The sequence below is a fragment of the Chiloscyllium plagiosum genome, chromosome 4, assembly GCF_004010195.1.
Source record: "Chiloscyllium plagiosum isolate BGI_BamShark_2017 chromosome 4, ASM401019v2, whole genome shotgun sequence".
NCBI classification, from domain to species: domain Eukaryota; kingdom Metazoa; phylum Chordata; class Chondrichthyes; order Orectolobiformes; family Hemiscylliidae; genus Chiloscyllium; species Chiloscyllium plagiosum.
This window is the reverse complement of record NC_057713.1, coordinates 53299307-53313284: the sequence shown is the minus strand read 5'-3', so window position 1 is coordinate 53313284 and position 13978 is coordinate 53299307. Positions and strand designations below refer to the sequence as shown.

The window sequence follows — 13978 nt, the reverse complement described above, 5'->3', positions numbered from 1 at the left end:
TAAATTCAGAACAGAAATGCGGAGACATTTCTTCAGCCAGAGAGTGGTGGGCCTGTGGAATTCATTGCCACAGAGTGCAGTGGAGGCTGGGACGCTAAATGTCTTCAAGGCAGAAATTGATAAATTCTTGATGTCACAAGGAATTAAGGGCTACGGGGAGAATGCGGGTAAGTGGAGTTGAAATGCCAATTAGCCATGATTGAATGGCGGAGTGGACTCAATGGGCCAAATGGCCTTACTTCCGCTCCTATGTCTTATGGTCTTATGGTCTTATGGCAACTTTAAAAGTTTTTGAAATATTTGGTGTAGCTAAAACTGGTTAATATTGTTTTTAAATGGTCAAATGCCTCCTGGCATGGTTCTGTCCACCAAAACTTTGTGTTCTTCTTCAGCAAACCAGTTGATGGTGCCACTACACTGCTGAAGTTTGGAACAGACTTCTGATAGAATCCACTTCGTCACAAGAATTGAAGCACCTCTTTCTTTGAGGTTGGTCATGGAAATTCCTCGATGGCCTTCGTCTTTGTGTTCAAAGTTGTCAACTTTCCACAACTGATGTTATGTCCCAAGAACGTCACCTCTGCTTTCGCAAATTCCATTTTGTTTAAGATTACTACCAGTTTTGCCTCTCGTAGTCATTCAAAGAGCTCTGTTGACTGTACCATGTGATCTTTCCAGGACTCACTAAAGATCATTACATCATCCATATAGACTGCACAGTTTGTTAACACCAGCCACAACTCTGTTCAAGAGTCTGTGGAATGTGCCAGGTGCATTCTTTGTTCTAAAGGGCATCACTTTAAACTGATATAGCCCATTTGGAGTTACAAATGCATAAATTTATTTTGCCTTCTCTGATAAAGGTACCTGCCAGTAACCATCCGGTAAATCCAACCTGATGATGTTACTGGCTTGTCCAACTTTCTTGATACAGTCCTCTAATCTCAGATAATCCACACAAAATCGTTGAGTCCCATCTGGTTTGGGAACTAAGACGATCAGCATAATCCACTCACTCTGGCACGGTTCGATGATATCCTCATTGAACATGGCCTCCACCTCCTTCTGGACCTGGCTGGCTTTGAAAGGATTAAGCTGAGAGGCGAGTTGTTTTATTGGAGCAGTATTCTCTATGTCTACTTCATGTACAATAGCATTAGTCCTTCTACATATGTCCTTATACTGCAGTTACAAATCTTTCAACTGTGTTCTATGCTCCTGAGACAGAGAGATTACTAACCTAACCCACTCCTCAAGGACTTCTTCATTTTTTAACATATTTTGAGGCACATCAAATTCCACAACATCTGGGTTTGATTCCTCACTGCGCGGCAATAACTAACATCTGTTTCTCCAGTTCTTTCTCTTTTCTCGTTCTTGGGAGGGGACCTACACAATCAATTATAAACTGTGTGAAAAGTTCTTCAAATGCGGGAATTGGCAACAAAGATGCTGGTTTTATTACCACCTGTGGCTTACCTACCATTTGGCATGTATGACACATATGGCAAAAGTTATCCACATCTTTGCGCATTCCAAGCCAATAAAAATGTTTTTGTTCCTTAGCCTGAGTCTTTCGTACCCCTAGGTGACCTCCTACAAGTAACTCATGTATTACCCATAACTCCTCACATCTGTATGCTACCGGCAACACAATCTGGTGCACTTCAGCCATTTTTCCTTTGCACTAATCTGCCATAGTCTCCATTTCTGTCTTAGGATTCTATCTTTCAGATAATAACACTCAGGAGCATTATCTGGCTCCTTTTCAGAGTATGCATCCACATATATATCTTTTATGATTTTATCTTTCTGTTGCAAGTCCCTTAGCCTTTCAGGACTAAACACTTCTTTCAGACTGTCTGCCTGTTCTGGTTTTTCTTGAACCATTACGTCAAACATAGTGTCCGCTAAGTGATTCTCAACTCCTTCATCTTTCTCTTCAGTTTTTGCTTTGTGCTATGGGATCTTGTTACTACACAATCTGGGAAAGTACCAGGATATTTTTCTTTTAACTCCTCAGTTTCTTGATCTTCCTTGGGCTTCTCCACAAAAAGAGGTGTCACTTCCAAAATGGACTCTGCAAAATCCTTCCCAAGAACAAACTGGATTCCTGGACCTATGTCACAAAGCTAGTCCCTTTTTTTTACTTAAAGCTGTTCCTTAGCTCAAGGAGACTCTGTCCTTGATTTTTTCAGAGGGGCAATAAACTGTGCCGAGTTCCGATCAGTCTGGTTTGGTACAGAGATGAAAAGGGTTTTGAGAGGCCTTTTGTGGATATGTAAACAGATGAGACTTCAGACCAAGGTGGTCATGTTTTAATGGGAGTGGTCAGCCCTCTAGCTGAGCAGTTTAGTTCAGTCTTAAACTGGGAAGGCTAAATTTCTGTCCATCTGTCCAACAGATTACCACACTCTCGGGTAACAGATCAGAAAGAGTGCATATTTATTCATCTCTTACTATTAGAGAATGGTTGGATCTTGTATCACTCAAAATTATGTTTCTGAACCATGTCTAGATGCTTCTGGTACCAATTCATGAGCACTCAAAATAGCCTGTTTAACCTCTTCATAACCTCTTGACCCCTCATCTGAGAGTGTGGCAAATACCTCACCAGCTCTGCCTACCAGTTTAATCTGAACTAGCATTATCCATAAATCCTCGGACCACTCCATCTGCCTAGCCAATTTTTCAAATGAATTAAAGAAGGCTTTGATATCTTTCTCATCAAAATGTGGCAGAGTTTTGACATATTTGTATATAACACTACTTTCACTTTTAATCTCCATGCTGTTAACTTGACTTTGCTGACTAAGTCACAAATTCTCAAGTTCAAATTCTCTCTCTTTTTTGCTCAGCTAAGAACCTTCTTTGTCTTTCTCTCTGTTCTCTCTCTCCCTTTCTTTGCACTCTCTTTCTCTCCTCTTCTCTCCCTTTGTTTATCTTCTAATTGCATTTCCTCAATTGTAATTTATATTTTTCCATCTCAACTGCACTTGTCTGTTTCTCTGACACACCTAAGTGTTTGAGTAATTCCCTTACAATTTCAGCTTTACTTTTGTCTCTGCTTAAACCCAATTCTAACCTCATTGCTAATTCTAAGAATATGGTCTTTTTTTCTCTTTCTAACCTTTCTTGGCCAAATCTGGGAATCATCTTCAAACCCCAGAACCTCTTTAGCAATTTTAAGACCCATTTCTCTCACTGTTAATTTAACCAACCACAAGTAACCAAAATTAAACAAATTGTCTCACCTACGTTTTATTTAAAGATCTCGGACACCAACCGGCAAGTGTTTAAATCTACTTCGTACCCCAAATCTATTCAAATCTATCCAAATCTCAGACTGAATCTGTTTAAACCTGTTCAAATCATGGACAAAAGCCACCAAGCTGTTCAAATTCCTGTGCTGAATCCACAAACTGTTATGACATGGGCTAACTCCGCTGCTAACCTAAACCTGACACACAGAGAAGCTCACCTTGTGCTGTAATCTGTTTAATTTCAAGAGACAAGCTAACTATCCCAGATTTCATAATTTAAGGTAAAAATGAACAAATTTGCTCTTTAAGTCCAAAGAGAACATTAGACAACTATTTTCAACTCTTTTCTCTTTAACCGATCTTTTATCTCCCACTCTACAATACTGGTCCAATAAATTCCCTCCTAAATTTACAGCAAATCAATTTCAAACCTAGTTGTCATCTTCAGATATCAAACTTTCTCTGTAGATTTCTCTAGGTCGGCTTTGGTCCTCTGCTGCACAAATTTCTTATGCACAGATACTTTCTGGAGAGTTATCCGCTTGGCCTTATATTGGCGCTTGCTTGGCTGCTCTTTACTATTCACCCTCTAACTGTTCAAAATGTCCCATTTTATACCCCAAAACAACAGATTATTTCATTGGTTTGATGACATCAAAACATTACATTCAAATTTGATTGGATTTTGGTCTCTTGGTCGAAGGGCTGTTTCCATGCGATGTTACTCTATGACAGCCTTGATTTTATTTATAAGTTCACAAAATACTTTGATGGTTAAATTTCAAGCTCATAAATTTACAGTTGTGGATTATGTAACCCAAACAATAATAACAATGCTACCATTGGCACATTTAGCAGATTTTCCTCAATCATAACATAATTGTTTGAGATTTTTCCATAAGTATCACAAAATTGATCTAAAACATGATATTTGGATATTCACAAATGAAACAATTCATTTCTCATAGTACATTCAATATAGAAAAATATCTCAAGGTCTGTCCTGTCAGGAAATTGCTCACTGAGACATCGAGAGTGCATGGGATCTGGAGAAATGTTAAAACACTGACTGTTAAAGCATGAGAGGACGATGCAGTGGATAGATGAGGAAAGGAGTTTTTGTCAGTTGGATTCGGAGAATTGACACACACACCTCATAGAACCATGGAAATCCTACAGTGCAGAAAGAGGCTATTCATGTCTCAAGTCGGCACTGATCCTCCAAAGAGTATCCCAGCCAGACCCAGTCACCCGACCCTATCCCCATAACTGCAGCTACACTTACCACGGTTAACCCACCTAGCCTGCACATTCTTAGATACTACGATGCAATTTAGCATGGCCAATCCAACTCTTCTCCACATCTTAGGACTGTGGTAGAAAACCAGAGCACTTGGAGGAAACCCACACAGACACAGGAAAAACATGCAAACCTTATACAGATAAAGTTAAAAATCACACAGCACCAGGTTATAATCCAACAGGTTTATTTGAAAGTACAAGCTTTCAGAGCGCTACTCCCTTGTCAAGTAGCTAGTGGAACAGGATCGCAGGACACAAAATTGATAGTAAAAGATCAATGTGTCATAAAACTGATGCAATGTTTTGAACAAATGAATGTTAAGTCTATAATCACTTAGAACGGGGATGCAGGTTTGGATTGTTTAATATGTAAATCTCAGAACTTCCTTCAAGTCACATTCCCAAGTTAACTTAAGGTTTTACAAAACAAAAGTGACATCTCAGCTCAGACAATGCATTAAAGGTGTGAGGTTAGAGCCTGTCTGTATCCCAACCTTGAGTCAGACTGGTTCTGTTTCCAAAGTAGGAATTTATAAAATGTCACATTGACTAAATGCCTACAGATTGTGCTTTTTGAATAACATAGAATGTATCTGCAAATACAAATACACCCCATAGCCTTATATGTGCATGCATGTGTGTGAGGGAAAGAGAGAGAGAGTGTGTCTGGAAGAGAGGGATTGAGTGTATGTATGCGCAATTGATAAAAGCATGCGTGCGAGTGTAATGGGAGTATATGCCTGTGAAAGGGTGTGCACATGAGAGGGTCTGTATGAATGTGATCGTGTGTGTGTGCATGCATATATATATATATATATAGACAGTCACCCAAGGCTAGAATTGAACCCAGGTCCCTAGGACTGTGAGGCAGCCGTAATAACCACTGAGCCATCATGCTACCCAGTGGGTCTGTCCTATATGTCAAAGCAAGTTGAAGGGAACCAAGAACGTGTAGGCTTGCTGGCATCATATGAAATTTGGGTTGAGGGCATAAAAGGTTAGATGAAGTTACAAAGATGAGGAGAAATGTGACTATGGAAAGATCCAAAGACAAATGAGAATTCATATTTGAATTGTAATGGAATAAGTCAACATAGGTCCATGAGAATGATGAACCAAATTGAAAGCAGGATAAGATTTCGAGACTTGTTGACACTGAGATATTGTGTTATAGGTTATCTTTATCAACTCACTCACGAGCTGGCTATATTCACTGATACCAGGTTCCTGTTCATTCATTCATAACCCCTTACTAACCTGTTATTTACTATCGCTGAAAATGTGTTGCTGGAAAAGCGCAGCAGGTCAGGCTGCATCCAAGGAGCAGGAGAATCGACATTTCGGGCATGAGCCCTTCTTCAGGAAGCAGGGCTCATACCCGAAATGTCGATGCTCCTGTTCCTTGGATTCTGCCTGACCTGCTGCGCTTTTCCAGCAACACATTTTCAGCTCTGATCTCCAGCATCTGCAGTCCTCACTTTCTCCTGTTATTTACTATAACATGGTTTCATCAATAAAACTGCAGTTCTGTAGTATCCAAATTTTAAAACAATCCTTTCAAACCCAGTACTGCATTTACATACCTTATCAGCATACAGAACAATACCATCTCCATCAAGTCTCCACAAAACATTATAATACTAATCAGCCCTTACTAACCATTTCCTGGACCTGAACAGATTAAATGCCTGTTCAATACCTTTTAACTGAGCCATTATCCTTTTAAGAAACTGACTGACAGAACAGTATTTGCATGAAATTGCATGAATGAATGAAACTCATACCAGCAAATAGTAAATAAATCTCACATCCCAGTTGCAGTAATCAGTTTAATATCCTTTTATTATTATTTCTAACTTATTTAGAGCATATAGGCCTAATATTTTTTCTAATATTTATTCATTTAAGAGACAAAAGGGCTAACACCTTTAATTACACAAGCAGACTAGACAGATATCCCATCTGCAGTAGTAGCCAGCATTTAGTACATTTTAACCCATCTCCTATCTCCCAGGCCAGAAGCCCTTCAAATCTTTGTGTGCTATAGATAAAAGATTTAACACTATAGTAAATGAGATTTTAATATGTAAGAACTGTATTTCTGGATTTTATCGCCACCTCGAACTTGTGCAGTGATTACTGATTAAGGAGGCTATTTTCACCACTCATCGATTCCGTCGTTATTTGATCACTATCCCACAACACTTACAAAGATGGAGAATGGAAGCTTGGCAAAGAGAACACAGGAGGAAGAGCGTAAAGATGTAATAAGTACATATGAGGGTGTCAGCAGCAAAAAAGGCTGAGGCAGCTGCCATTATACCAGTGAAAATAGACATTCATTGTGATGGGAAAATGTAGTTAGAAAACATTATTGAAGGTTGAAAGGAATACAAGGTTGCAAACAGTTTGGCTTGTTCTTGGAAGGGAGCTTGGTAGAGGAATATTGTATCATATTTGTGACTGCGACTTATCAGTCTTTAACTGCAAGAAATTAAGACATATCTAAGTCAGTGTTGGGTAATTAGTTTGACAGCACAGTGAACAAGTGAGAACAGTGGTAATCTTGATATTATCAATGCACACATAGAGATTGATCCAGTTTACGGTTGATAAAATGTTTCTGTAGACAGAGATGAAGGGAACTTTCATGGGTTGTAGTTGGGGAGAGGGAAATACTCTAGAGAAGCTCTGACCTGTAAGATAGGTAACAACACAGAAGAGAGATTTAAAGTCATTAATTTGTTCTTTCCAGAGAAATGAGTAATACCATTGTAAAAGATCCAGATCCTTAAGTCCCAAAGGAAATCTCTAACAGGCAATCCATCTCCGCTCACCTCATCTGTTTTTGTGAAAGGGACTGTTGAAAATGCATGATCAGTAAGCTGTGCATAAGCAGTTGGGAGAGGGCATCCTCAATGAGGCAGAGCAAGTGCGTGCCTTTTTGGGAATTTGGAGCAAAATGGAAGAGGTGCTTCCTGTTTTTGTTTGGTTCGTACGTCTATAAACTACCAAAACATTTACAGAGTTTATTCTTCAACTTCGACTGAAGAGAGTAAGGTAGTCAGCAGCAGGATAAATTGAGGCCAAGGATCAGGGGCTAGCACTTCAGCTTTAACTGAGCAGACAGAGGAGAGTCTTAGTTTAACAGCTACAGGGGGTCTGCTTGTTGGAAAAACAGATTAGGAAAGTGATGCATTGGCTGGTTTGAGATGCCAAAAAGTGAATTTTTTGGAAGGGATTAACTGAACAACAACAGGAATAAGTGAAAGTCAGGGCCAATGTAATAAATAAGCAAAGTAGGGTAAGAAAAGTAGTTTACATTTTTTAAGTAGTAAGCTTACATTTTTTTTGAAAAAGGGAATATCTAAGGGGCTTAAAGGAAACTATGAAAGGTGTGATGATCTTCTCCTATGCTACAGGGCAAATTATGGAAGTTTGTTCTCTCTGGTGACGTGCGCAGGAAGAGTGTCCAGCTGCAGCTACTGGCTAACTACACTCCAGAGCTGCAGGTTAACTCACTATGGAGCATCTGCAATTCTGAGCATGCCATTAATAGTACATTCAGTGAGGCAGTCACACTGCAGGTAAAGACTAAACAGACAGAAAAGACCACAAAGCAGTGGAGGAGGTCAGGTAGTACAGAAGTCCCCTGTGGCCATCCCTTGTCTCTCAGAGATTACATTTTGAATACTGTTGGGGGAGAATCCTGTGCAGGGAAAAGCAGTGACAGCCAACTTCATGACACCATCAGTAGGTCGGCTAGACAAGAGGGGAGGAGGAACAATGTCAGGGCTATAGTGCTGTGCGATTCATTTGGAAGGGGAAAGGACTAGTACTTCTGTGGCCACAAAAGAGACCCCAGGATAGTATGCTACCTGAGGTCAGGGAAATCACTGAATAGCTGCAGAGCATTCTGAAAGGGGAAAGAAAATTAGGGCATATTTACCAATAACATGGGTAGAAAAAGAGATGAGGTCTTGCAAGCAGAATTTAATGAACTAAGAATTAGGTTACAGGACTGAAAAGGTAGTAATCTCTGGATCACGTCTGGAGTCACATGCTTAGTATAAAAATAGCAGATTAGTCCAGATAAATGATTGGCTGGAGAGATAGTGCAGGAGAGAGCACTTTAGATTTCTGGGAAATTGGAATCATATTGTGAAAGATGGGACCTGAACAAAGGGGTGGATTGCACCTGAACCAAAATGGGACGAATATCCTTATGGGAGGCTTGCTAGTTTGGCTGAGGATGTAAATTAACTTTGTATGGAGGGTGGAAGCCAGAGAGAACATTCATCAGGGAGACATGAACAGCTGAAACTTGAAGGCACAAGTGAGTCAAGACAGCATAGAAATTAAAGGTCGGTTAAGGCACAATGAAGTTTGAGCAAACTGGATAATATTTATTATAACTCAACCAGTTGGACAAATAGAGTCATAGAGATGTACAGCACGGAAACAGACCCTACGGTCCAACCGTCCATGCCGACCAGATATCCCAACCCAATCTAGTCCCACCTGCCAGTACCTGGCCCATGAGGCAGAGAAGTTAAAACATGGGGATATGTCGTCATTGCTTTCACCAAATCATAATTGAGGGGCAGCATTGACAGCTGAATATTTCATTGTTGAGGGTCTTCAGGAGAGAGCTAAGAGGGGGCATTGTAATATCGATCAGAGAATCAATTTGAAGAGTTGAGGGATGACTTCTTAGCAAGGCTCCTCAAACAAATCCCCCAAAGAGGAGCAATCTTCTCCTATGCTACAGGGCAAATTATGGAAGTTTGATCTCTCTGGTGATATATGCAGGAAGTGTCTCCAGCTGCAGCTACTGGCTAACTACACTTCAAAGCCAGGGCTGCAGGTGAACTCACCATGGAGCATCTGCAATTCTGAGCATGTCATCAATAGCATGGTTAGTGAGGCAGTCACACTGCAGGTAAAGATGAAACAGACAGAAAAGACCACAAAGCAGTAGCCCCCGAAAAGTCCAAGTGAAACAGAAGAGCAGATACATAGACAAATTTCAAGAAGCATGAATGTAATAGGATGGTGAGAGTAGGGAATTCCAACTTCGCCAGGGGCAGAATTCTTAAAAAAAACAGCCCTGAATGCATTTTAAGTATGCATATAGAAGGGCGTATAAGTCACAGGGTGGTTGTAGACACGATTTTAAGTAATGAAGCCAGGCAAATGGTTGAAGTCTCAGTGGCGGAGCATTTGCAGACAGCCTTCATAACAGTTAGATTCAGGCCTGTCCTTGTCTCAAAAAGGACAAGGACAGGCCTGAAAGCAAAAGTATAAACTGGGAATATAGGCAGTTAAAGAAGATCTGATTTGGCCAGAGTGGATATGTTTAGATAAATCAGTTTCAGAACAGTGGGATATATTCAGGAAGGAAATAGGGATAGCATTGTGCCAACATGTTCCAATGAAGTGTGGGACAAATCTTGGAAATCCTGGATAGAGGGACACCTAACTAGACTGTAACTTTATTTTTACTGGTGTTCTGAGTAAATAATGTTATTAGAAACCTATTGGACCAGAGGGCTCTTCCCTCATTAGAGAGAGATATCTGATAATGGTTTAACTGAAGGTCACCAGAAGAGATGAGGGGAGAGGTTGAGAAGAAGAATCCTTCATGGTAACCTCAACTGGGGTAGGAATTGACTTCACGCTATTGGTGTCACTGTACATGATAAACTCTCAGTCAACCTAGCTAACCAATGCAAAATATTAAAACAGAAGGTGCAATTAGATAAACTCCTATAATATTTCAAAAGGTGAGAGACTACATAACCAATAGATTATTTTATTCCAGATTATTAAAGGAATTATGTTATCTCTGGTACTTAACACCCACTCACATTTTGCAAAGTACACAGGACTTTCAGTTCATTTGTCTATGGAAGTTCTCACATCTTTATACTTAATGGATGTACGGGAGATAATAAGGCCTGCAATTTATTTTAAAATTACCTCTGCCCTTGAAATTAGTGTTTTGCTTGGTCATTTCAGAGGACAATTAGGAGTCAAATTGCTATGGACTTGGAGTCATGACTGGGCAGATTTTGTTCCCTAAAAGAACCTTTGTGAACTAGAATAGTTTTTGCAATAATTTATGACAGTTTCATGTTGATATTACTGAGATTAGCTTCATATTCTAGATTTATTAATTTAGTCCTTTGCATTATCGGTAGGAGAAAGTGAGGACTGCAGAAGCTGGAGATCAGAGCTGAAAAATGTGTTGCTGGAAAAGCGCAGCAGGTCAGGCAGCATCCAAGGAGCAGGAGAATCGACGTTTCGGGCATAAGCCCTGAAGAATGGCTTATGCCCGAAACGTCAATTCTCTTGCTCCTTGGGTGCTGCCTGACCAGCTGTGCTTTTCCAACAACACATTTTTCAGCATTATTAGTTTAGTGTTACACTGGTTAGCCCTGTTGCCTCACAGCACAAGTAGTCACGTTCAAATTCAGCCTTGGGCAACTGTGTGCAGGTTGCCTGTTTGCGCCTTGTCTGCATGAGTTTTAGATTAGATTAGATTACTTAGTGTGGAAACAGGCCCTTCGGCCCAACAAGTCCACACCGCTACAGTGTGGAAACAGGCCCTTCGGCCCAACAAGTCCACACAGACCAGTCGAAGCGCAACCCAACCAGACTCATTCCCCTACATTTACCCCTGTACCTAACGCTACGGGCAATTTAGCATGGCCAATTCACCTGACCTGCACATTTTTGTACTGTGGGAGGAAACCGGAGCAAGTCCACGCAGACACAGGGAGAATGTGCAAACTCCACACAGTCAGTCGCCTGAGGCGGGAATTGAATCCAGGTCTCTGGCGCTGTGAGGCAGCAGTACTAACCACTGTGCCACCGTGCCGCCCACATTCTCAGGGTGCTCTGGTTTCCTCTGCAAAGGATGTACAGACTAGATGGCTTAACCGTGGCAAATGCAGGGTTGCGGGGATAGGGTGGTGTGAGACATCTGGATGGGATTCTCTTCGGAGGGTTAGTCCGGAATTGCCTCTATCGGCACTGCTGAAATTCTATTACCACTATACCATCACCATCAACAAGCGGACAAAATTGCAAAGCAATGAATTTCATTGGCACATATGTTATAGACATAAATGTTCTGAATTTCTTCGTATATAGTTTAGCATATAGCTTGGATATTAATCGTTTTGATTTAGTATATAAATAAAGAGCAATTTGAAGAGAACATTAATAGTGCAAAACAAATGGTCAATATTGTTGGTCATTTTGCTTGGGTGAGGGATGAGAGACACACATGGGCTGATATTGTGAAATACCTAAAACAAAGCACCTTTCCTCCAAGAGAAGCAGTAATTAAGAAGGCGACGCAAATTAGTGTTTATTTACTGTACAAATGCTATTACAGGAATGATTCGGTTTACCAATGAAACAAAATGACATCACCAGAAAGCATTTCTGACAGTGAATTTCTGATATTTGTACAGAAATGACAACTTAGCTTGCTTATTTTTCAATAAAAGTTACAAAATCATAGAATCTGTGATTTCATAGAGACTTTTAAAACTATCACAAAATAAATTGGAGAAAAATGTACAAATGATGGCACTGATTAGGATCTGTAGAACAATATCCACAGTTAGATTAAGTCCTGTAAACATTAGGAAGTTAGAATTTATTATCTGGAAATGCTGTACTCACTTTCAGAGATTGTGCTTCAGCAGTGATAAGACCATGACTAAATTACAGCATTCATCCCCACAGTAGACAAAAAAAAACTTACAACTGTAGTTCACACATGATTGGCACTTCTACCTTGGTCACTATCACAAATTTAGCAGTTAATTATTGCTCAATATGTCTGGATCTGCATGTTTATTTTGTTCATGATTTCGGATTTTCAGCATGTGGTTCTCTAACAGAAATAAGCAACATTCTTAAATACCAAACCTTTTACAGTCACAAAGGACATTTGTTCTTTCTAAAATCAACTATTCCTAAAAAAGATTGAAAAGCACCCCATACCTGCCTCCATGAAGCTAATTGTACATGATTTCAAGTTTAAAAGAATTGTAATTTAGTCTATAAACAATGTTACAAAACATTAGTTCATTATTTTCCTGTTTTTCAATGAAATCCAAGCAATCTATGTATAAAAAAAAACTCATGCTGCATTTCCAGTTACATCAGTAGAAATATTGAACACAGTGCAATACTCACACACACATTTGATTATTGAGGTCTCCCAATAAATCAAGATTGACTCTTGCACTCATTCTATATTTTAACAGACCCAGGCAAATTTAGTCTAAGTCAGATTGTTTCATCAATATTCTAAAAAGTTAGACTTATTCCTCTCCAAAAATACAGGACTTTAGTTAATACCTAGGTTAGAATTTTATAAGATTGATTTAAGTCTTCACATTTATAAACATGGACCTTGTTGTTCCTACACCATATTTAGCCTAAAAATGATTAGTGTTCACAAAAAATTCCTTTAGTACCCTGAAGTGAAATGGTAAAAGGATGACAAGTGTTCAGTTCAAGAAAAAAAAAGTGGTCTGTGCAACCGCGCAGTAGAATTCTAGGTTGTGTGTATCAACATTGGTTCAGCATTAAGTTGCAAGACACCATTTGAGAGTCCTTCAGTTTTGATGAACAAACAGCCTACTGCAGTTGACTTGACTTATAGATTATCTCCAGGTTGATACTGGGGCTCTGTTGCAGTAAAGTAGTCTTCCAGGAAGGACTGTATATATTCAAATGTTGGTCTTTCATCTGGATCTTTTTTCCAGCATTGTTTCATGAGCTCATGGAGCGACTCTGGACATCCCTGAGGGCAAGGCATTCTGTAGCCACGTTCCACTTGTTCCAGAACTTCCCGATTGACCATACCTAGGGAGTAATTAACAAATTACACACACCTTCAATTAAAAACATTCTCTCCAGATTTTATTCAAACTAAAAGCAGATCATATTTTTAAGTACCTACATGTAGTGATGTAAAATTTAAATACTATGAATCAGTTAAATAGGAACTTACGGCTTTGAGGTATGTAAGGTATGTAGGGAAGAGGTGTTGGAAATTCTGGAAAGGGTAAAAATAGATAAGTCCCCTGGGCCTGATGGCATTTATCCTAGGATTCGCTGGGAAGCAAGGGAGGAGATTGCAGAGCCATTGGCCTTGATTTTTATGTCCTCGTTGTCTACAGGAATAGTGCCAGTAGACTGGAGGATAGCAAATGTGGTTCCCTTGTACAAGAAGGGGAGTAGGGATAACCCTAGTAACTATAGGCCGGTGAGTCTCACTTCTGTTGTGGGCAAAGTCTTAGAGAGAATTGTAAGGGATAGGATTTATGAACATCTGGACAGGAATAATGTGATCAAGGATAGTCAGCAAGGTTTTGTGAAGGGCA

At 39.8% G+C, this 13978-nt stretch overlaps 1 protein-coding gene across 1 annotated transcript in view; it reads right to left on the bottom strand.

The window, feature by feature from the left end:
- Positions 1-11918: 11918 nt before the first annotated feature.
- yes1 (YES proto-oncogene 1, Src family tyrosine kinase) overlaps positions 11919-13978 on the bottom strand; it is a 79726-nt gene continuing 77666 nt past the window's right edge. The window contains exon 12 of the mRNA XM_043688227.1: positions 11919-13457. Within this exon, the coding sequence (XP_043544162.1) occupies positions 13249-13457 (209 nt within the window). The 3' untranslated portion in view covers positions 11919-13248. The remainder of the gene's footprint in view (positions 13458-13978) is intronic.